At 49.8% G+C, this 22,790-nt stretch overlaps 2 protein-coding genes across 13 annotated transcripts in view; both read right to left on the reverse strand.

The window, feature by feature from the left end:
• On the reverse strand, positions 1-22,545 carry HDAC8 (histone deacetylase 8). 9 transcript variants are annotated; one of them, XR_004497223.1, is made up of 12 exons: positions 18,881-19,116; positions 18,493-18,545; positions 17,477-17,607; positions 15,749-15,890; positions 12,844-12,956; positions 11,782-11,859; positions 11,293-11,401; positions 9,580-9,752; positions 7,169-7,263; positions 4,908-5,013; positions 1,722-1,848; positions 1-1,545 (listed from the first exon to the last, which is right to left on the reverse strand). XR_004497223.1 is itself a non-coding variant. In XM_015626141.2 (11 exons), the coding sequence occupies exons 2-11, from the start codon at positions 18,537-18,539 to the stop codon at positions 1,814-1,816; spliced, it is 1,029 nt and encodes a 342-aa protein (XP_015481627.1). In that variant the 5' UTR covers positions 18,540-18,545; positions 22,457-22,545; the 3' UTR covers positions 7-1,813. The 9 variants fall into 9 exon arrangements, 7 of the variants coding, with proteins under 7 accessions (XP_015481627.1, XP_015481628.2, XP_015481623.1 ...); XM_015626141.2 differs by lacking the exon at positions 18,881-19,116 and adding an exon at positions 22,457-22,545 and having other exon boundaries at positions 7-1,848; XM_015626142.3 differs by having other exon boundaries at positions 7-1,848.
• PHKA1 (phosphorylase kinase regulatory subunit alpha 1) overlaps positions 19,201-22,790 on the reverse strand; it is a 22,954-nt gene continuing 19,364 nt past the window's right edge. For all 4 annotated transcript variants that reach the window (XM_015626136.2, XM_015626135.2, XM_015626134.2 and 1 more), the window contains one exon: positions 19,201-22,584. In XM_015626136.2, the coding sequence (XP_015481622.1) occupies positions 22,411-22,584 (174 nt within the window). In that variant the 3' untranslated portion in view covers positions 19,201-22,410. The remainder of the gene's footprint in view (positions 22,585-22,790) is intronic.

The following is a 22,790-nucleotide window of genomic DNA, read 5'->3' on the forward strand; positions in this document are numbered from 1 at the left end:
TTTAGCTTAGAGAGCAGCAGTACTTTATTCACACTGCTGGGTGCATAGGGGGAGCGCCACCCATGATACATGCACGCTTTCAAAACTTCTCATTAATCATACACTTTAGCAAAGAAATTAATGTTCATTTGCTATAAAATACATAGTTATTTTCATTAATTAGTATTTTATCTTCTACTGGTTACAGATTTCTTGCTTCCCATGCTAATTAGTCAACATTTTTAATCTTGTTATTATCTTACTATCTTTTTCCCAGGTAAGACAATTGCTGAATTGTCCTTGTTAATTTCTTTATCTCTTGGTTCTGCAAAATGTCCTTGTAGTCTACAAATTCTGCATTCTGTGTGTCCAGTTTCAGCAATATATCTCTTCCATGTTTAGTCAATGAAGCATATCAAGGTTTGTTTAGCAAACCTTCAAAGTTATAGTGATTTTCTCGACCTGTGTTCCTACAATAGCAGCTTATGACAAACCTTGCTAAGTGCTTGACTACGGTGGAAAATTACACTGTTCAGGACTGATTAAAACAATTAATTAGAAATTTTAATTAGGAAAGTTGTATAATTTCAACAGGATAGGAACATCAGAAGCCGAGAAGACACACTGGAGCTGCGGGGCGTCCACACGCCTTCCACTAAGGGCTGCTCTCACACAATGTCCTTCGCCGAAATGGACAAGGGGCATAGCCGACGGAACAACGATCCTTCCAGATTTTATTAGAGGGCATCTTGAGAGCCACGCCTGCCGGGCCCACCGCAACCCCTAAGCGTTTTGGGGCAGGCAGCGCGGCCCCAGCTCCTCCTCCCGCTCCTTCCCACACTCGGCCGGCTTCCGAGCGTTCCCTGCGCCCGCAGCGCCGGTACCTGGGGCAGTCGGGACGCTGCTCACCGGTGGGGTGAGGTAGAAGCGCCCCCGCCCCAGCCTCAGGAGCCGGCCGGCAGGTCCGACGAGGAATCGAGCTCGTGGTGACCGAGCCAGAGCTCCGGCAGCTCGTCCGCCCTGCTGAGGCCAAGCTCCAGCACCAGCGCATGAGCACCTTGTCCACCGGGTCGGTGAGGCCGGGGTCAGAGGCCTGGAGCGGGCGGCTCCCCGCGGCTTCGTCCTCAAGCCCCGGGCGAGCGACGAGCACCGTTCTGCGGAGCTCCGGGGTCCAGCGCGGTTCTGGACGTGGAGCTTCTGCAGGCACAAGCTGGCCCGGAGGTTGGGACCCGCCTGGGGGGCCACAGAGGCGGGGAAGCAGGCGGAGTCCCCACCGCCGGCACCTCCTCGGCCCGGAAGGGGTAGCAGCGCAGGATGGCCATCGCCGTGAGGCCTTTCGTGCCCCGGGGAGGGGACTGTAAACAGCTCATCTCCGGCGTTTGCGAGGACACGGCCGCTCTCAGAGGGGCGCGGGCTACCCCGGGCGGGTGGGGTCCAGCGACGTACCCAAGATAGGGAGGGAAGTGGAGCGGCGCTCTGGCCTACCCCCGCCCTTGCTTGGGCAGCAAGGCAGGCATCCCATCCTGGATAGGGGGTGTAGGGATTTCCACCCAAGAGGCACCTCACCTAAAGCCACAACATTTGACACTTGTAGGGTTTCCTGTTTATTTTCTCAGCTGAGTTCCTGAAATAGCTCCCACAGCTTACAGGGCAGTCTGCCTGCTGTGGGGACAGAGCACATGGGGCCCTGAGGTGGGTCAGAGCCAGCATCTAACCAGCTTCTCTGCCCTCTCATTCCTCACCTTTTTCCCTGGATGGGCAGTCCCCAATCCTGACATCTCCTCCAGGCACTGGGATCCTTTGCTGAGGCAGTGGCAGCCCCTCCTGCCAGCGGTCACCATGCAAGACTGGTTAACACCACACCAGGTGCTAGGGGTACATGGAAGCAGGCAAGGAGTCAGGAGTCACAGGAGCCACATCCTGCTGACCTATCTCCACACCAGATTTCCTGTTGTTTCAATCAGCAGTGAAAAACAAATCCAAGGCCAGGCTGGGAACCCCTTTGTCTTGCTGTTTCTTCCACCATAATCTAATTAAAGCCACAGGAAATATGCTTTCCACAGTGACTGGACATCTTTAAAAGAATAATAAAAAGTCCATAGGCCAGGAGAATGAGGGGACAAGCGCTGCAGAGGCCAGGCTCCGTGGCCCTTGGCACTGGGATAGATCTGCTCCAGACACTTGTATACCTGTTCCCTTGCTGATAAACCTCATGGCAGCTCTCATGGGGCACCAGAGCATCTGGAAGTTCATCCAAGATCTCTCAGGACAGGAGCTACCACAATGCCTTGCACCTTCCTCAACACTCCTGAGAGGCTCTCCAGGGTCTGGCCCTTCTATGCAGAATTTCAGCTCACAAATGGCTCTGCAGTGTGTGGGGGGGTGATGCTGTGGAAAAGAGCACTGGCAAGGCAGGGTGGGTGGAAGAAGAAAGGAAAGGGCTGGAGGAGTATTTAAAGTATTTTATTTTTTAAAAATTCCCAGTTAAAAACACAATGGCTCTGCCTTTCTGTGGGTAAGAGACAACCTGTGGTGCCACAGGGTACCCCTCAGGGTCTACTTCCCAGGTGGGCAGCTCTGAGGCTGTGGCCTTATCAGGTAGGCAACACAGCACTGGGCTCCAGCTGGGGAGTGCTCACAGCTCTGAGCAGCCCCTCTCTTAAAATACATTTAAAAGCAGTTGTGACAACAAACTGTGGTGTTAAGGAAAGAGAAAGGAGCAAGGAAGGCTCTGCCAGCACTGGAAGGCTGTGGCCCACACTCCTGCCTGGGGAGAGCCACAGTGCTCGTGCCATGCAGCAGCTTTTATTCTTTGAAGAGAGAAAACAATTAACCAACCAACCAACCAACAGTACTTTCTTCCAAAGTTTCCCTGCAGCCACCAAGTTCATCATTTGTTCACATAAATATGCTGTCTTCCCCTTTGCCTGAGCTTTCCTTTTCTGCTAAACAACGTGCTTCAGATTCCCTGCAAATAAAAGGAAGCAGAAAAGGGTATTTCCACTGATATTTTAGCCTGATGGAGTGACCTGGCAAAGGGTGCCACTCCCATGCCTGATGGACTAGGCCACAATGTGGGAATTACAGCCTCAGCACAGATCTCAGTTCCTGCTGACCCCTCACTCCCTTTGCAGAAGCTGCTGCCCTCGTTTGAGCCAGGCTGTGGAAATTGCCACAGGGGGACCCTGCCACTGCTTTCAGTATGCTGAATACTGTTTTGGGATTTGTGGACCAGCATCTGAGAGGTACATGCTCACTGCTTGCTGCTTTGTCCTTTCAGGCTGGATTCACAGACAGGAGTGCACAGCCCTCCCTTCCAGCTCTGGAGTGATGTTGTTCCTCCTATCCTCTTGGACAGGTCCCCCAAGGAGGGGATGTCCTCTTCTTAGGATTGGCCTGTGCTTGGGAATGGACACCTGAATGCACTTCCTACCCTGCTTCCAACACCAGCACACTGCAACACACACAGATGGGAAAGGGCCCCATCGTGCTGTTCCCAGCCCCTCTGGTGGACAGGGACAAGAAAGATGGGAAAGGGCATTCAAAGAGTTTGGCTGGAGCTGGCAGAGCTCACCCAGCTGCCTTTCCTGAACTTAAAGAGTTTCAAGTCCTGCCTGCTGGAGACCTGTCCCAGTTCCAGAGAACTATTTCCCACAGTCTCCTCCTGGACCAACTGGAAAGACACAGATTGGATGGATGGTCTGCAAAGGGGATAGGGAGGGAGCTGGCTCACAGGGAGCTCACAGTTGGTGGTGATTTTTACATGGTCTTGCAGCCTGTCACAAGGGACTGATACTGAGCCCCATATTGCTCAACATCATAAATGACCTGGATAATGAGACTGAAAACAACCACAGCACCAAACTGGGTGCTGAGGTGAACACGTCAGAAGGGAGAGCCATCTTAGAGAGCTGGACAGGCTGGAAGACTGGGCTAAAAAGAACAGTCTTAAGTTTAACAAAGACAAAAGCAAGGTCCTGCACTTGAGATAGAAGGTGCCCAGTTCAGGCCAGGATCTGTGACTGGGAAGCAGCTTGTGAAAATGGATGTGGGGGTCCTGATAAGCAGTAAGCAGAAAGGGGTCCAGCAGTGTGCTGCTGCTGTGTCTGCAGTGTAGCAAACTGGATCCTGTGCAACAGGTGTAGGAGCATTACTAAGAGAAACCAGATCATCTCATTTCAGGTGCAGATGACAAACAGTGAGTACTGTGTCCAGTTATGATCCCCACAAATCACAAACATGGACAGAGCAGAGAAGGTCCAAAGGAGGACCACGAAGGTGATCAGATGCTGGAGAACCTGCCCAATGAGGAAATACTCTCCTAGCAGAAGACAAGGCTTAGGTGGGACCTCATCACAGTAATCTAGTACTTGAAGCCTATTCTGTAGGCTTCACAGGACAGAGGCTCTCTCTTCACAAAGAGCCACATAGAAAGGACAAGGGACAACAGGTGTGAGGTGTACCAGGAGAGGTTTCACCTTATTTTAAGCATTTTTTTTACAGTGAGAACAATCAATCACTGGAGGAAACTCCGCAGCGATGTGGTAGAGGCCCCACTGTCAGAAGTTTTCAGGATGTGACTGGACAGGTTGCTAAATAACCTTGTCTATGCTCCCTTTCCCATGAAAGTTTGGACCAGATGATCTTTGAAGTCCCGTAGAACCTGGGCTGTTCTGTGACAAGGCCCCAAGCTCCCCTGCCCAGCCAGAGCAAAGGCAATGCCAACTTTTGCTACAGGGACCAGTAACTCTATACCACCAACCCTGAAAATCCCAAGGGATGTGGGAGGCAAATGACACTGTGAACTAATGAGCAGCCAATGTGGTTCATCTTTTCATACAGTGAGAAAAACTCTAATGAGCTCTTCTGAAGCGCTCTCTAAAAAGACCTCTAAGCCTGAAGCAGGAGTGTTGGCTTAGACAACGCACCTTTGATAGAGTTCAGAATTTCTTGAATTCTCTGTGGCTCATTGCGGTCTGGTCTGCAGCTTGGTGTGATCTCCAGCACGTAATCAGGACCATACTCTGTGAAGAACTGCACAGAAGAGGAGAGAAAAGTCAGCAGAGAGGTCTCTGAAGGCTGAGGCTAGAGGGAGGGCTCCCCATGGGTACCTGCTTGTAAAAAGACAAAACAACCACATTTCTCCACCGAAGGGCCACATGTAGCTTCACTACATCAAGGTGGTACTTCAGCAGTGTCTGTGTCCACCTGTAGTTTTTAACCATTTCCCCGTTCAAGGGATGGGAAGCAGAGGCCAGTGAGGCAGCCAAAAGCAGTCAAATGTCTATCCCAATGCTTTATTGGGAAAGCTGTTGACACTCATTCTACACAATTATATTACAAATACAGGTTACCTGCAAATGGGATTTATTATTAAATGTCAAATGCTGTAATCACATATCCTACCATTCACCTCCTACCTTGCTGAGCACTGCCTTGATATGACTGTGAAACACCTGGGAAAGGAAAAATCACTGTGCTGCAAGGATACTGTCATGACTAAATGCTCAGACAGCATGCTGGAAACCTGCAGCACCTGGGGTTGATGCACTAACACAGAAATCACAGGTTACTGACAGCCATTGTGTCATGATTCTGGCCAAGACAGGGTCAGTTTTTGCAGTAGCTAGGAGGAGGCACAGCCAGGACACAGAGGTTATTCTACACCACCTCGTGTCATTGCTGAGGGCAGGTGAAAGGGACTGTGTTCCAGACAGAAAGGATTCCTTCCAGCTGAAATAATGTGGCAGAGGGAGCTGTGCAGTTTAGTCTATTATCAGGGGGGCAGAGGTGTTTCTGTGTGAATTGTTTCTTTTCTTGTTCCACCTGTCATTAGTATTGTTGCTGTTCAGTAAATTTTCTTATTTCAGCTGTGATCTTTACCCTTTATGCCTCCAATTGGAGGGGGTAGGGGGAGCAGTGCAAGCTCTTAGCAGAAGCACTAAACTGGAGAATACCATTCCTAAGACAACCTTAATTGGTGCCCAGTATGGGGCACAAAGGGTTGAGGTAATAACAGATCTGCTCAGAGTGGGCTAGGAACAAATTTGGTTCTAAGCATTTGTTCACATTAGGTAGAACCACTGGTCACAATGTTGCTTGTTCTGTTCATGTGGGTGTGGTACATATGTGTGAGCACGTATGTGTTCCTTGTGATGGTATTTTTCAGAGCAGGGAGAGGGATCAGGATTGCTTTCTTGCTGTACTGTGTGATATCATTTTATGAAATGATAACAAGGGCAATGAGGGTCATTTTGGATGTGTATTCAGTGTTCCTTTCCTACCCTTACCTTGGGCACTACCTTTGGTAGTCCATTAATAATGGTACTCAGCCTGAGGGGGACACAGGAGAGGATGATTCTCCCCAGCTTGCCAACCCCTCTTCCTCCTTCAGGCCTGTTACAACAGCTTTTGAGAAGTTTGAATTCCCTTTGGGTGTTACAGAAAGCATGTTCTTGTTGCTATGTCTCTTATGTATGTCTCCTCAGTACAATTTATAACATGTTGAGAGTCAGTGGAGTTCACACCATGTTTAGAATCAGGACAGAGATTTCTAGGAAGGTCATTCAGAGATCTGCCCCAAGGGCAGATAGTCAAAAGTGGCATAGAATGTGGGAGAAAATGGGCCAGTTTCTGGGGAAATTCTCTGCTCCAATGGTTTGGAAGTTCACCTCTGTACAATTACAGAACCCTGATAGAATGACAGAATACTTGCAAGGTGAGTGCTGTGTCAACTCCAGAGAGGAGCAACTTACTGGATTGTGCTGAGCCCTGGCTACTCTTTACCAGACACTGCTGGTCACCAGACAGAACCCTCAGGGGGAGGGAAGGAGAAAAGCAGAGCAACAGGAACTGTGGCCACTCAAACTGCAGCTAAAAAAAAGAATGAAAGCCTTGAGAAAGACAAAAGGCACATCCTAAAGAGCTCTTTGAGCAAAGCAGAGAATCCTTCTGCCCATCCTCTCTGTAACTATCTGAGATTGGAGTTTATTGCCACGTGAGACTTCTTGCAGAAAGCTGCAGACAGCCTCTGGTTTTGGGCACAAGCACCCACCATACTGCTAGGTCAGCGCAATATTGTTACCTAAGTGTCTTCAGAAAACAGGACTGAATGGCAAGGATGATGTGTGGATTAGGCATAACAACTGACTCTTCTGTAAGGAGAAGGAAGGGTTTTTCAAAGCATTACCTCATGATCAGGGATCTCAGAGGAGAGTGTTCTCCCAAGGATGACCCCGGTCAAGTATGTCCAGCAGCGAGCCGTGTTGGCAAGGTTGTAACCTCCTGTTTCCAGCAAGAGTTGGGATTTTGAGGAGGAAGAGTGGGGAAAGGGAAAAGAGAAAAAGAGATTTAAGTGGCAAGAACAAATCATGAAGCCACTGTGCACAGGTTACATGAATTCAGCTTATTTAATCCACTCAAGCTATGCCCAAAATCTGCCTTTTGCAGCTGCTGGTTACACAAGGCCACGTCTGAATGACGGTGTATGCAAGAGCAGACTGTTGGAATCTGAAATAAAAGCCTCTCTGAGTCTCTCAGAGAGAGAAAGGAACTAAAATATATTAAACTACATAGACATGAAGTAAGAGTGTAGGTTTTAGTTTTAAGTAAGTAGAAATATAGTTTAAGTGCCTTAAGAAATTGTGTTAGCTAGTAAAAGGTCCTAAGGCCTAGTTTAAAGTTCAGTAGTGTAACCTTTCACAGAATCAACTTAGTCCTAGACATAATGAATACATAGCTTACATTTCTAGATAAGACAGATAAAGCTATTCATGTAAACAGATAATGCTCTATATGTAGCATTTAGGTAAAGACTGACACTGCCTTCACATATTAGAATTAAGCTTAGATTGGTGTAGAAAGAATGTATTAGCATTGTGTTTTTAGCTGATTTTGAATATAATCCCCTGCACTGGGATGAAACAACAATACAAAGAACAACACCATCATCGTCATCACACCCAAAGAAGAGCTACTCCAACTGCTTCTACTGCCCAGACCAATGGGACTTTATGCTGGGAAGCTGCTGTTCAGAATTCGGGACTTTATGCCAAAAGTTTTTAGCACAAACTTTAATACTCTGAACTCTTTGCCTTCAAGACTGATGCATTCATGCAATAAATATTTTTATAGCAACCAGCAACTGCTCTTGTCTCCTTGAGACCTGGAGACCCCCACGAACCACTCAAAAGCAGACCTGTCAAACTGACCCTGTTTACATCCGGTGTGGCAGAGGCTGGTCCTCCACCCACCATCTCAGACCCAGGATGAGCTCCCAGCCCCATGTGCTGGAGGACTCTCTCCTGGCAACAAGGAGAGCCATTTGCAAGTAGCAGGCCACAGCAGAAATGGGGGCTTCCTGCTTTTTAATACCAGCTTTTGACCTATAATGCAATATATGCATACCCAGCCACACGCTGGTGAGCTCTTCAGCACCATCATGTTTGAGAGGACAACTGTGAAGCTCATCACTACAACTTGCTTTACATGGAAATGAGACTTCACAGTGAATAGGAAATGGTTACCTACATAGTAATGGAACATGAGCCCACAAGGAGAAACCTTAGCTGAATGCAATCCTGCAAGAGACTTGGGTGTCTTTTTCCAGAAAAGATGACTAGAATAGTAAAGGGAGAAAACCCCTTCCACAAGACAGAGAGACCATATTTTTCAATATTCCCTTCTGTTTGCTTTGGTCATTGTGGGGTTTTTTCCCTGCTTTTTTTTCACTTCACCCCCAATTTCCACTTCAAATGCTTCCACATGCTGCAGTGGTGGGACACTCCTTTGGTATTTTCACAAGTGACTAATAGTCTATCCTCATTTTTTAACAGAAATTTTGTGTTTTGTTTGAAAAGTGACATCTCCAGCACACTCACAGACAAGCCACAGCAGGACTGAACACTCATGACCTTTCCAAAACAAAGGGCATCAGATACATCAAATTTTAGCCTCAATATGCTATATCTGATTTCCCCCATCTCAAAAAGGACAACACCTAGAGCTGATCTGGCTCCAGTCATGGCACTCAAGGGCTTTCCCTGGCACACAGTGGCTTTTGTTCTGAAATGCTCTGTTAACATAAAGCCTGTCCTGTGCTCTCCCTACTGGACAAGCAGCTGGTTAGGCAGCACAGCAAAGCTGAGTCCCACTTAGCTTTCACTGGGTATCAGAGCCCTTCCAGGCAGCCAGGCCATGTCCCAGGGCCTCTGCTTGAATCTTAATGAAACCAGGTGCCCAAGGTAGGTTTGGGAACATAGCGCTCACTTTTAAAGAGAAGCACCAAAGGGCTGATCAGCAGAGATAGGAATCAGAAGTGTCACTGAGAAGTCAGGGTCAGTTTGTTGCCTCTCCTCTTCTCCAGAGGACCCATGCAGCTCTTAACTGAAGCTCTGAGTCAGAATTGAGACTTGCACCTGTCAGTATCAAGGATTTCAGGTGTGATAAAACAGTACTGTGCCACAGTGTGTCCTCATGACACTGCTCAGCAGTCACCCTGCTAAACTCTTACCAGTGCTGAGCCCAAGGGCAGGCAGGCACTCGAAGCAGGGTCACAGGAGGGACAAAGATGTTTCCCTGAGAAGAGCAGGATGCACTCACCTCCTCCCAGGACAAGAGTTGGTAGCTGCCACTGCAAGACATACTTGAGGCACTTGCCCACTCCCTCGGGTGTCATGTTGAAAGAGCACATGGGGTCTCCAGCAATGGTGTCTGCCCCCAGCTGCACCACAACTGCATTGGGGTTGAAGGCAGCATACACCTCCTTCAGCACTCTGGGGAGAGGAGAAGCAGTCCAGTTAATGCCAGCACAGCTCAGAGGAATGCTGGTGGCATGGCCCTGATCCCTCAGATCCACCAATGTCTCTCAAGGCTTCTGCACTCTGCTTCCACCCAACTCACACCAGTTACACTACCTCTGCTCCCAGTTAGCCTTCTACCTCCACAGCAAGTTTAGCTCTCAGAGCACTTACCAAAAGGCTCACAAATGTAAAAGCACCACTGATAACATGGCAGAGGGGAATCTTGTCCTCACCAGTTTAGTGGTAGCATCAAACCCCACATTTACACTGTCTACCTTTTGGCTGCAGGACAATCCAGGGGCTTTTCTGCCCTGTGAAACTCATGGTGGAAATCAGAGTCTGGCGAAACAACAATCCTGAACTCTCACACATCTCTCACCAGGACAGGAGAAACAGAGGAAGGCTCTGGCTAGGCTCTTACTCTCCTCTCTCCTATATGGCTCTTGTGGAAAAACTATTAGGAAAATCTCTGTGCTTTAGGGTGTAGTCAGCCTGCAAAAACCCACACTGGACAGAACTTCATGCTTCAAGCCCATTGTGGTTTTGGGAAGTACAGACAATCACCCTCAAACAACAGCTGGATGAGACATCCACAGTCATGCCTGTGACTGCCTCCCAGCCTGGACAGAACTCGAAGAGATTTCTAAGTCTCTTTGCAGAAGCTTTAGCTATACACAGCTTGAAATCTGTGGTAGGTTATGATGTCCTTCAGCTGTAAATGCATGCAGTGGGCTCCTGACCTGTCTCAGCCCCTAGAGCTGCCTCTCAAAAGCATGTCCTCTGGCACAAAGAGGGCTGCTCTGCCCCAGCAATAATGGCAAGCACCAATAAGCCAGTAGGAGGCATGGCCCCCACATGACTGCCCTACAAGTTTGTAGATGTTTCCGCCCTCAAGAAAGAGGTGGACATGCTACCATGTCCTGCAGCCCTGCACTGAGACTCCTCTGCCCTGGAAAAGAACAAGCCCCACAGCCCACTTTTGACATGGGCAACATCTTGTGAGGTCCATCATCAGCTGAGGGACAGAGGGGACTGCCAGGAGGCAGCTCTTTCACTGACAGATGTTCAGCCTTTAGCCTTTCAATCTTCCAGCACAGACCTAAGGTGCTAGGAAAATGCTTTCAGTCTTTCAAGACCCAAGCATATGTCCCACAGTCAGAATTCAGAGCACGCACTTGAAGAAAAACCATCTATCCCTAAGTCCACATCTAAAAATACTTGTCCTTTCTCAGTTTCTCCTTTGATACACACCTGTGGAGGTGTATCTAAGGAGACAGGCTAACCTGTGGCAGAGACCCTTGCAGCCAGCGACAAATGTCTCTGTATATACAGTTTGCTTAAGGGTTCAGACCAGACCTCTGAGATCTTACTGTCCATGTTCACTGTAATCAAAGGCTGCAACAGGGGAAAGGACAAACCTAAAGAAAGGACTGTAATTAAAAATACTAAGTTGTGTTTTATTTTATTCTCTAAAATCCCATCCAAGTCACTGTATCAGAGCAAAAGGGCTTACGATTCACAGATCTGGTAATACTTTTCATCCTGAATGCCATCTTGAATGGGCACATTCACGCTGTAATAGCGACCTTTTCCCAGGCCAACATCTGTCACATCACCAGTGCCTGCACAACAGAAACACCCCAATTAGGAGGGAAAGCATAGCAGCAGCAAGAGACGTGTGGGACGTCTCAAAGGCAAGCTGACAGCCAGGATGTTCAGTAGTGGAGAAGTCCACTTGCCACCACCAAGAAAGGAAGGGTGGAGGGACCTGGTTCTCTCCTTTGCCCAGTTCTGCCACACAGAAGGGGCTCTGCCTAGAGCTCAGCTACAGCCAGAAAGGGGGAAATGTCAAACATGTAGCTCCCCCTCTTTCCTTCTTCTGGGTCGAGAGAAGAGGCAGCAAGACATGCTGGCTAGACAGCAGGGATGGGACTTGCCTTTATGGAGGCCTCACCAGTGACATGTAAACCAAATGAGCACAAACCTCACAAGTTCAACTTGCCTGGGAAAAATCCTGGTGAAAATTTGTGCAGAGAAACAGTCATGACTTTCGAAGTGAAACTAAAGGCATCCTCAACTCCTATTAAGAAAGGGAAAAAAGCTTTCATGCATCATTTATATAAATGATGGAGTCTTAACGCACAGTTATTGATACACGCAGGGCAGCAAGAAGAGAAGGAGTAGCATGAACAAAGCAGAAATGCAGATGTGGCTCAATAAATACATCCTCAATCCACAGAGACTGGAGTTCAACTGCAGCAAAGATCACAGCTGCTATGAATCTGGCAGGAGTCATGCTAATCAGTACTGAATGGATCTCAACATCTCACGTCACTACCCATGGTAGCAGCACTTGCCTGCACTGCTAGGCCTGCAAAACTGGGAGAGGGATCTGAGCAGGGCTGCCTTGGCCAGAGCCTGGTTCTGATTAGAACCCGTGCTACTGGGCTCTCTTGCTTTTTCTCAATGCTGCTGTGGTTCAATGTGCCTTTTCCTTAAAGATACATTAAAATAGTGGGGGTGGAGAGGGAAAAAACAAGTAATAGGAAACATAACAGACACCAAATGCAGGGAGAAAACAGAACAAAATGAAACACATCATAAAATTTAGAAGAGCAGGAAATGTTAAATGGTGCAGAAATAATGTCCCTGAAGGACGAAGCAGTTTCACCAAGGCCAGCTCTGACTCTAAGATTTATAGCATCAAACCTCCTTTCAAAAGCACCATTTATTACTGGCTGCTTTCCTCTTGCAATGGACCCTTAAACAATTAAACCCTGCCAGCAACTGCTCTGCCAGGATGGGAGACTGGTACACATAATCTGTTGCTTTAGGTACACGACTTCTGCCCAGACCCTCAAGAGAGGTCTGAGGAGCAGCTTAGTGCAAGTCTGTAAAGCAGGACAAAGCAGAAATGGACTGAGGGAACTCAACTGCACCGAAAGGAGCCAAAGCCATGGCTGTTGCAGCAAGTAAAGCCCTGCTGTGCAGACAGGCCTTGACTTCTCCCATTCCTCCCTGAGTCTGTGCAGCTGTGCTGTTTGCAGCCTTTGCTGGGCCTTACCATCCCCATGATGTAAATCCAAATCGATATAAAGGACACGGTCAAACTTCTGGCGCAGCCGCAGGATACCCAAGACAGCATCATTCAGGTAACAGAAACCAGAAGCTTCATCCCTATGAAAACAATGTATGTGACATTGAATATTGCCAGTGCAATCACCACTGATCCCAGCATTCTCACTTTGACTTTGCAAGGGCAGGGGCACAGAGTAGTACAAAAACTCAGCCAAGGCCCTGCAGTGACCAAGAGACAGGTCAGAAGCAGCTCAAAACATGGCTGAGAAGCACAGAGAACAGGACTGCTTGTGCCAACTGCTTCTCAGCTCTGGGCTTTCTAGCAGGTGGGCAAGCATCAGTTGGCTCTGCTGCAGAGAGACTCTGGCCTGTGAGGGGGTACCTCTGACCACTGCACTGTTAAACAAATAAAATGTTAGCTTTCTGCACCTGAGACATTTTAAAGTTCAGAGCCACTCGACTCAAACCCACTCATTCTCTGAAGCAAGAGGACAGTCCCCTTGGCCGTTTTCCTGTGAGTTCTGGACAGGCAGCCACTCCATCCCAGCTGTCTGGGTGACAGCTCCTGGGAAGGTCCTGGCAGTGAAAGGCAGGTTCAAGGCAGTCACAGCAGTCTGGATTCTTCTGCTGTTCTAAAGTCTCAGGCTATGATGGTTAAGCCTCTTCCCAATGTAATTCCCTCCTTTCTCTTCACAGGAAATGCAGATGGGATGTGTCATATGCAGTCCCTCATGATACAGCTCCTGGGCTCAGCCCAGGAGAGAGTCCCAGCAGCTAAACAGAGGACAGGTGTACCATGGCAAGATTTATCATTAGCATTCACCAGGAACAGCTTACTTGCTGGCATCAAAGGAACAAGAAAGTTTCTTGACCCCTGCTCCAGCCTCACTCCAAAGTCAAGTCCCCATCACAACTTAGCACCAGTCCACACGCATACTTAAATCTTTCCTGGACAGCTATTTTAAAGCAAAGCTTTATACTTTGCAACAGGAGTACACAAATCCCTTTTGCATAAATTATATCAGGATGTAAGATGCACCTCTGGAAAATTCCTCTTGAGTTCCAGTCACATCACTCAGCTCATTTTCCCTGACATTTCCTGCTGAGCAACAGCTGGGAATGATGAGGAGCAAGCCAGGGGTGGCAGAACTGCACTTGCTTTCACTCTCTGCAAGTGCCATGGAGCACAGGTGTTTCCCAGGGACTCTGTTCATTTACAGTAATGCTGAAAATGAAGTTGTCAACAGGTATTCTGAAAATCGGACTCAACTGTGATTATCTACTTCTCCCCTCCCTCACAGCCCACAAGGAAGCAAAGGGAACCATGCTATGCCATCCTGTAATACACATCTCTGAAACTCAAGGCCAAGCAGAGAGCAGTGTCGGAGCTGCAGCTCAGGACCAGCACTTGGGATTCCCCCATGCTACCCAAAATCCACCCAGCAAAACTCGGAGTGTCAATGCCAGAAGGGAGGGTGAGGCTGGCTTGGGAAAAGGCACTTACTCAGCATCTTACCCTCAACCCCAAAGGCATCCTCTGAACCAAGAGCTTCCAAAGCCCCAGTCATTCCTACCTTTAGGACACTGGAAAATAACTAAACCACCAAACAGCAGGTGTTTTCTGACAAAAGGGATTTCTTTTGCTAGGACACAAGTCCTAGAACAAAGCACCTGCAGTTCGGTGTCAGTCTGGCTGGACCTTCACACTGGGCTGGCATCTACCCTGAAGCATCAGACACCAACTTACTGGGGTGACTGGGAAGACTGCTTTGAGATCAGTGAGTACCAAACGCCTATTTTTAAACAGACTCCTTGCTTCCCAGAACAGTGCTAATAGCTCAGCAGCAGCAGCAACACTGCTAAGACTGTTTTCATTAGAGGCATTTTTTAAGCCATGCAATCCAAACAGAAGGTAACATATTTCCCAAAAGCCATAAGTTCTGCACAGAGTGAGAGCTCGGCTCTGCTGAGTGAATGTCTCCTTGCACAGCAAGTTGCAGCTGAAGCCATTTTCAGCCAAGTGTCCACCAGGAAAAGGGCTGAGAAGGTGGTACTACTGGCACTTGCACACCACTGTTACACCTTCAGCATTCCTCTGCCAGTCCAGAAAAGTCACTGGAGCAAGACATCTGCACATGTGTGTACAAGCTGCCAGGGTTAGACACAGGGCCCATGAGAACTCCTGAGGCTCCCCAGGGACACAGAACAACACTGCAAACACCAGCTGGCTGTGGACAATGAAGGGTGGTGTCTTGTCTACACTGCAAAGGGTCCCCATGTTTTGGGAGATGGGGAGGATCAGTTAAATAAAACATACTTCCATGGAAAATGGGAAGGAAACAAATTATTTTACCACTACAGAACCACAGGACTCAGGGACAGAATTATGTCACAGGAAACAGCCCCCCAAGGAATGTGGGGAAACCCAACGTCAGTCCTGCACTGCTTCAAACCTCTTATTAAAAAACCCAAAAAGGCACACAAAACAATTTGGATATGTGACCACATTCCCACTGTGTTCCAAACTGGCAGTGAAATCAGTTTATCTCTCTACCGTGCTTCTTCATGGACCCAACAAAATACATTCTTACTTGAGCTTCCTGAGATAATGATGCATCAAGGAATCACAGGACACCTGTGAATATACCTGCCCCAGACCTGCTCTGCAGCACATGACAGTGACAATATCAGCACTGGGCAGTGACCTGCCTCTTCTTAGGCTTCTGCCCTGCCCTTTGCTTCCTTCCTCTCTATCTCCTGCCTTCTCTCACACCTTGCTTTCTCTTCCAACTGGATCATTGCACCCTGAGGGTTCACAAGGAAGCTGGGAGCTAGGAAGCAGGGTTTAGACACCAGATAAGAAAACAGAAGGAAAGAAATTGTTTTCTTACTTCTTTGCATGATGCCACCCTCCAGGCCAGTTAATTGCTACCTTGCACTTGCCATCCAGCAGGCACTGGGCTGCAGTGATGGTGGCTCCTCCCACAGCTGCTGCATACTCAAAGATCCCTTCAGTGGCTGGACAGTCGTAACCTGCAGGTAAGAGTCTGCATGTCAGACACAATAGGCCTTTTCCTCCAGGGGAAGCACATTCCTTTTGTTTGAGCCCTCAAGACTGACCCAGGCTCGATCAACCTGTTCCCAAAGAACTGACCCCAGTTCTCTGGGAACTCCATACTGGAGAAGTTCTTGAAAAACTGCTACCCATAGGAAAGACCCACACTGGAAAAGTTCACGGAAGACAGTGTCCTGTGGGAGGGACTCCACACACATGCAGGGCAGGAGCGAGGAGGAAGCAGCAGCAGAGATGTGTGAACTGACCACAACCCGTATTCCCTGTCCCCTTCCACTGCTTGAGGGGGAAAGTAGAAGAGCTGTGAGTGAAGTTGAGTCTGGGAAGAAAGGTGGATGAGGAGGATGGTGATTTGTTTTATTTTGAATTCTCACTATCCTATTCCATTATTAATTTGAAATAAATTGAATTAATTTTCCTATGTAGAGTCTCTTTTGCCAGTGAGAGCAACTGGAGAACTGGAGAGTCATCTCCCTGTTATTATCTTGACATGATCTTTTCCACTGTATTTTCTCCCCCACCCTACTGAGGGGGAGACAGACTGCACCTTGGTGGGCACCCAGCAAAAAAACCCCACCCATACCACAAAAGTCAACGCACCACAAAAAGCACAATCCAAATGTTTTCTTGCACTCAGTTCATTAAAAAAATGTGTCCTGAACCAACTTCTGAGTTGTGTGCCTGGCTTGCTGAACTTACTGGTTCCTCATACCAATCTCACAAAAAACTATTCTCAGATCTCTGGCTACTTGACCTGAAAAGCCCTGGCATGTTCACTGACATACCTCTTCCCTAAAAATGGACATCCATAAACGAGTCAAGCCTAGGTAAGCTGTAGGGCTATAAATATAATATGATCTTCACTTAGTCCTACAGCAGCCTCCCTGCAGCTGTTGCCCACAAAGCATGATACCAGGGCTGCTTGTCTTCCTGTAAAGAGAGCAGCTTCAGGAATGTAAGGAACACTCATGAGATCAAGCAGAGGATCTGCACCTTTGCCTCAGTTCTGGGTCACTCCTCCCATTCCTGAGACCAAGACAGTGCCCACTGCCATCTCACCTGCTTTACCTGCTGCATTGCTCAAGCTGTCTCAGGTCCAGGAAGGCAAAAGCCCTCTGCTCCAGACCTAAATCACTAGACAGACAGCAGCTGCTCTTGGTCATTACAGCTCCAGGCCACTGTTCATGCATGCCCTCCCCACAGCAGGCTTGCAGCAGCCAGTCCTGGCTCCAGCCCAAGAGCAGTGTCAGGGTCTTCCATCCTGTTCCAGAGCCTCAGAGCAGCAGCAAAGAGCATCAGCCTCAGCTGGCAAGAGACAGACCAAGCTTCACAGAGCAGCAAAGTGAGGCTAGCTGTACCCTCTGCTGGCACCAGGGAAAGCACCAGCCTGTCAGCTGTCTGCTGGGGTTCAGCAACACCCCATTAAAGACTGTTTCCTTCCAAAACCAAGCCCAGCATCCCCCTGAGCTCATCCTTCTAACTGCAGCTCCAGCAAATAGCATCCTGGCCCTGGTACTAATCTCTTGCTGAAGATGCACATCCTTACCCAGTCCATATTCCACAGACTCCGGGTGGTCATCATCGCCCTCCTCACTGACCTTCTGCAGGTGCTGCAGGTAAGCATCTGTGTGGAAACTCGCCATTTCCTCCATGGAGGCCACTTTTGGCTTGACTATCCTAGGCACAGAGAAAGAAGAGAGCATATCAGGGCAAGAGGCTCCAGGGTTCAGCTGGAATGTCCAGCTTTAGCCTTTACCCTAGGAGCCTTATTTTGGCTGTTACTGTTGTAAAAGCAAACAAAAAAGCAAACAAAACTCCCCTTCCTCTTGCACTGGACTGTCATTCAAGTGAGAAAGCCACCCAGCTGGGCTGGAGCAGGCCTTGCCCCTGGCTTGGCACTGCCTGTGGTGCCCACTCCAGTTAAGAACACCTGCAGGTGCTGCCTGCGTTAACCTACCCACTTTGCTTCAAGTTTTTTTTTTTCCCCTCTTCTGCATGTTCTCTCAGTTTGTGCAATCCCCATCATATCCAACATTCAGGTTACAGACAGAGGAACTAATGGAGGGAAATGCCCAGGCCCAGCACAGCCCTGTGGCAGGACCTCAACCTGCATCAGGAGCTGCACAATGCCTCTCCACATGCTGTGACCTGCACCAAAGCAGAGACTGTCACTGTTCCCAGGAACTTGCACAGCACTTTCCTGGGTCTAGGCACTTTGTAGTGTGCCTAAACAAATCCTGCGACACACTGAACCCTCCCCAAAACCTGAACACTGGGAGCACACACAGGCAGTGCAGCACAGCTCCACTGGTACAGGAAGAACACAGGAAGCTCCCAGCTCCAGGCTGACGCCGATGCTTCCCACCTCATGCAAGGGCAAACAGTCCTTCAGGTCTGCTCCTTAACAATACCTGCAGCCATTTCCCAAGCACACTCTGCCAGAAAAAGAAATCCCTACAATCACGCCACCAGCAGGGACAGTGTGAAACATGAAGTCACTCAGCACCTCCCAAACCTTAGTGGAGAATAAAACATCCCTTCATAGAAAACGGGAGCACTTACTTCATCTGGTCAAGTAAGCAATACGCTTCAATCAGTGAATGCACCATGCTGGCCTAAAGAGAAGAGTAAGACTGTAAGAGCAGGAGACAGAAAGACAGCAACCAGGGGCCCAAGGACTCGCAGACGAGGTGTGGCTCAGACCCCTCCCAGCAGCGACTTTCCCTGCCCGAGTCTCATCCCCAGCCCGTGCCCATGCCGTGTGGAAGGCCCTTCCGGTGTCCCGGGCAGAAGCACAGCCGCGCACAGCTTCCCGAGGAAGGGAAGCGTCGTTTCAGTGTCCGAGCCCGCGCTGCCAGAGGAGACGTGAACACGCAGACGGGCCCTCCCCACTCTAACCCCATACTCCTCCCGCCGGGGCCGCCCGTTCCTCCGCTTCTTCCTCTCCTACCGCCGTGCCGGGCGCCGGCTGCCTCCGCGCCCGGGCCTCACCGCTGTCCTCCCCGCGCCCCCTCGCCCCCGCCACGGCGCTGACCCGCTTGGGCACTTTGCAGAGGGAGTCGCAGAGGGTCACGTACTCCGGGCTGTATACGTAGACCGGCGGCGGCACCGCCGCCATCGGGGCCGGCACAGCCGGGACCAGCACCCGCAACACCACCGCTCGGGGCGCGCCAGGACCGGCAGTTCCGGCCCCGCGGCGTGCCGGGAACTGTAGGCCCGCCCCGCCACTACCCTTCCCCCAGCCCGGCCGCAGAAGAACAGGCCGCCAACTAGTGTTAGAGACATTTTTACTGGAGGCCCCACGCAGCCCGGGGTGGTGTTTATTCTCTAAGAATGTCATTTAAAAAGGCCCGAGGTCTGCACGCAGTACCCACACGGCGCCCGCCTTGCTCAAGGAATCGCGCCTCCGGGCCCCCTGACCCCGGCAGTTCCTACCGGCTCCCTCGGGTCAGAGAAAGGCGCCGGGCAGGGGCTAGGGCCGTTCCAGCCTCCCCTGAAGGGAGCAGAGGTCACACAGAGAGGGATTAGCCATGACAGTGATGCCTTAAGGCATCGATAGGAAAGATGTGTGCTAATGTCTCTACAAACAATTCCAGGGGTGAGGATATGGGTGTTAACATCTTAGAAATGGGTGTTAATGTTTCTGCCTACTTCAAGCCACCGGTTTGTTACGGAGCCCAGACAGCTGGACTCCTGAAACAGACAAATGGATCCACACAGGCCCGAGTTTCTGAACTTTGGGGGACAATGATAGGCTCAACGGGAAAATATGTGGTAAGCAGTTTGGGAAGGCTGTACCTTCCTAGTATCTCAGCCAATGGGGTAAGGAAGAGGGTAACATGCGGCTGGGAGTTTGGGATAAAAGGATGCTGCGCTTTCTGAAACCCCTAGATAGACTGTTCACAGGCTGATGCCCCAGTGGACTCTCTATCTTTATCTGAATAAAGTTGCAGGACTCCGTCTCCTTTTTGGACACTGTCTTTTCATAGCGCAATCTCCCACACAACCATATGTACAGAAGAGCTGCTACCCCAAGAGACCACCTGGCTTTGAGGCCAAACCCACCTGGACATCAGAAAACACAGGCACACACACAGGAAAACATCTGGCTCTGGAGCCAGCCCTATCCACAGTGAAGTGGTCAATTTTTCTCTGGAAACCATCTCTGCACTCACACACAGCCAGCCCTGGGTGCACCACAGCTGCATGGGCAGAGTGTGGTGTTGGCACATGGCACCGGCACTGTCACCCAGCTCAAGAGACAAGTTCAGCTGCTATCCATCACCCTCTCAGAAGGAGCTCAGGCTGTGACATCCACCTAGCAGAAACCACATCTTCTGTGCTGCCTAGAGTGAATGTGGCCCCTCAGACAGAGGTCCCATGAAAACACAGCCATCCAGGCCTGTGGGTGCAGGGAGTGCCAGAGCCTTTCACTGGGAAGGACGGCAGCAATGAGAACAGCTGTGTTTGATGTGGCCAAGATATGCCCACCCTTGGGGCTCAGCTCAGAGAGGACACAGAAAGATTAAGGGGCATAAGGGAGTCTGAGAAAAGACTGGTGGAACCAGGCTCTGCTCTCCCTGACAGGAACAGGAACAGCCACCCCAAAATACACAGGTTCAAGGGGATCCTGTATTCTCTCTTGCCAGGTGAAGGCAGTAACTTGGAAGGAGTAGGTGGAGGTAAATCCCCTCCTTTCCCACCTTGCCTCTGTACAGCAGGTATGAAGGTCTCATGTGTATGGCCAGGCAACAGATGATGTGGACGTTAGTCCATCTACACAAACAGGTACTGCCATGGCTGTGACACCCCTGGTCCATGTCCCCCTCCATTAGAAAGATGGGTTAGAATCGTGGATGACTCCTTTCTGAGGGTCCAATATGCCACATGGATGGTCCTCTTAAGGAAGTCTACTGCCTCCCTGGGGCCCAGGTTAAGCACAGCACTAGGAAACTTCCCAGCTGGGTTCAGCTTCACACCGTTATCCACTGCTGCTCTTCCATGCGGGTGGCAAAGAAACTGCAACTCATAGTCCAAGGGCAATCAAAGGAGACTTCAGGGCCTGGAGATGATTGGTAAGGGATTCTGGAATACAGGTTCTTTCCTCTGTCCTTCCAGTTGTGGGCAGCGACATTGAAAGAGATGGACTCAGCCTGTTGAATGTATGGCTTGGTGGCTGATGTCACTGCCACAATTTCAGGTTTTTAAATAATTTTTTAACAAGGCATGCTGCTCTTAGATGGGATTGACCTTTCCCAAAGGGGAAGAGGGTCTTTGCTCAGAGCTTTGCTTACTGAGAGCTGTAAACAAGTCTTGGAGGGGCACATAGATGATATCAGGCCGGCTTGTTACAAGCTGTGGGACATTGCAAGGTCAGAGGGCGCGAGTGTGGGTTCTTGGCCTGTTGCTCAATGTGCTGCATGTACTGGAACACACCTGAAGTCTTAGGGAGGTGAACCAGGGAGCCAAAAGGGACCCCCACTTCCTCCACCACTTTGTGGCATGTGTGCCTGATCCTCACCAGTCCAACTGCACCATCCTGAGTTGGGGCTGACCTGCAGGACAGATTACAGCAAGGATCCACTGTGTCCCCACCCCTCTCTGTGCAAGCCTGGGGTAGATGGGGCAGAAGCCAGAGATAAACATTAAAACATGGTTTTGATTGCATGGGTAACACCAAATAGCCAGCTCAGAGCTGCTTCACAGGGCACAAGAACTCAGGAAGCTGTGACTTGGCCACTAGCACCACTGCCAGGGATAGAGTAAATGGCACAGAGGGGCGGCCACTGGCATGTCCCAGCCAGCCAGAAGCCCTGTACTAGCATCTTGGAAGTAAAGGGATCCTGGGTACCACAACCTCTGCAGCTCTGCTGGACAGGACACCCAGCAGGGGATGATGGGCTGCCTGCTTGCAAGTAGCACAGCTGTGTCCGAGGCTGGATCATTGTGATTTGGATGTGCTGGGAGAAAGGCTCAGGCACCATCCCCTATTCCTCTAGCAAAACTTTTCCATCAGCAGCAGGAAGAGCAAGAGCCTCAGCCTACACTAGCATAAATCCTGCAGATTTGGAATAAAAAGCAGTTTTTAACTGCAAACCTGCTGGAGGCAGGGAGAGTGTGAGCTGCTCAGAGAGCACTGTAATGCTGAGCACACAGGTCTGGTCAGGGGAACCCTTTCCAACTCCCTCAGAATTCTGGGGGTAATGGTTCAGGAGGAGTCATGCAGACAGAACCTTCTAACACAAGCACACTTCAAAGATCAGCCCTTCTCTTGCTCTGCAGGACACACAGGCACAGGTCAGTTTAGGATACATGCCTTCTCTGGAGTTCCTCAGAAGGCTGTTCACCCACCAAGAGGCCAGGGCTGGGAGGAGAGATGGCCACGCAGGCTGCCTTGCAAACTAACCTAGTGTTCATCTTTACAAGCTGCATGAAACAACCATCCCAGAGCACCTACAACCCAGCGAGGAACTGCAAGAGCTACTGCATGGAGCAGCCATCTGTGGGCAGAAAGTCGTACACGTACAAGGCCGCTGACTTGGACAGGTAGGTCATGGTGCCAAACCGGCCGCTCGGTGCACTGTCATACAGCAAGCTGCAGATGCCTGTTGAAGGATCCCTCTCCAGCATGTGCTCATCAGCGCCCAGGGCTTTCTGGATTTTGAACAGGGAAGCAGAAAGGCATCATTAGGAATAGAGGTGATCTCCTCATCAGATTCCATCCCAAGCATACTCTGTTGCACTCAGTGTGACACATTGATGATGAACAGTGGGAGGAAGACACTACAGCTTTGCTGCGCCCTGTGAACACAATGGGGACAGCAGGCAGGGCTCTCCAAGTGGGTGAGCCCTGCACAGCT

Source organism: Parus major, chromosome 4A (assembly GCF_001522545.3).
Source record: "Parus major isolate Abel chromosome 4A, Parus_major1.1, whole genome shotgun sequence".
NCBI lineage: Eukaryota > Metazoa > Chordata > Aves > Passeriformes > Paridae > Parus > Parus major.

What these genes read in the sequence shown, in the direction of transcription:
- HDAC8 (XM_015626142.3), bottom strand. Translation starts at nt 19,048, where the DNA reads ATGGCGGCGGTGCCGCCGCCGGTCTACGTATACAGCCCGGAGTACGTG. An exon ending in AGCCGGCGCCCGGCACGGCG is followed by an intron (nt 18,546 to 18,880) that starts GTAGGAGAGGAA and finishes TCTTCTCTTTAG; the next exon opens with GCCAGCATGGTGCATTCACT. An exon ending in GTCTGTGGAATATGGACTGG is followed by an intron (nt 15,891 to 17,476) that starts GTAAGGATGTGC and finishes TCTTACCTGCAG; the next exon opens with GTTACGACTGTCCAGCCACT.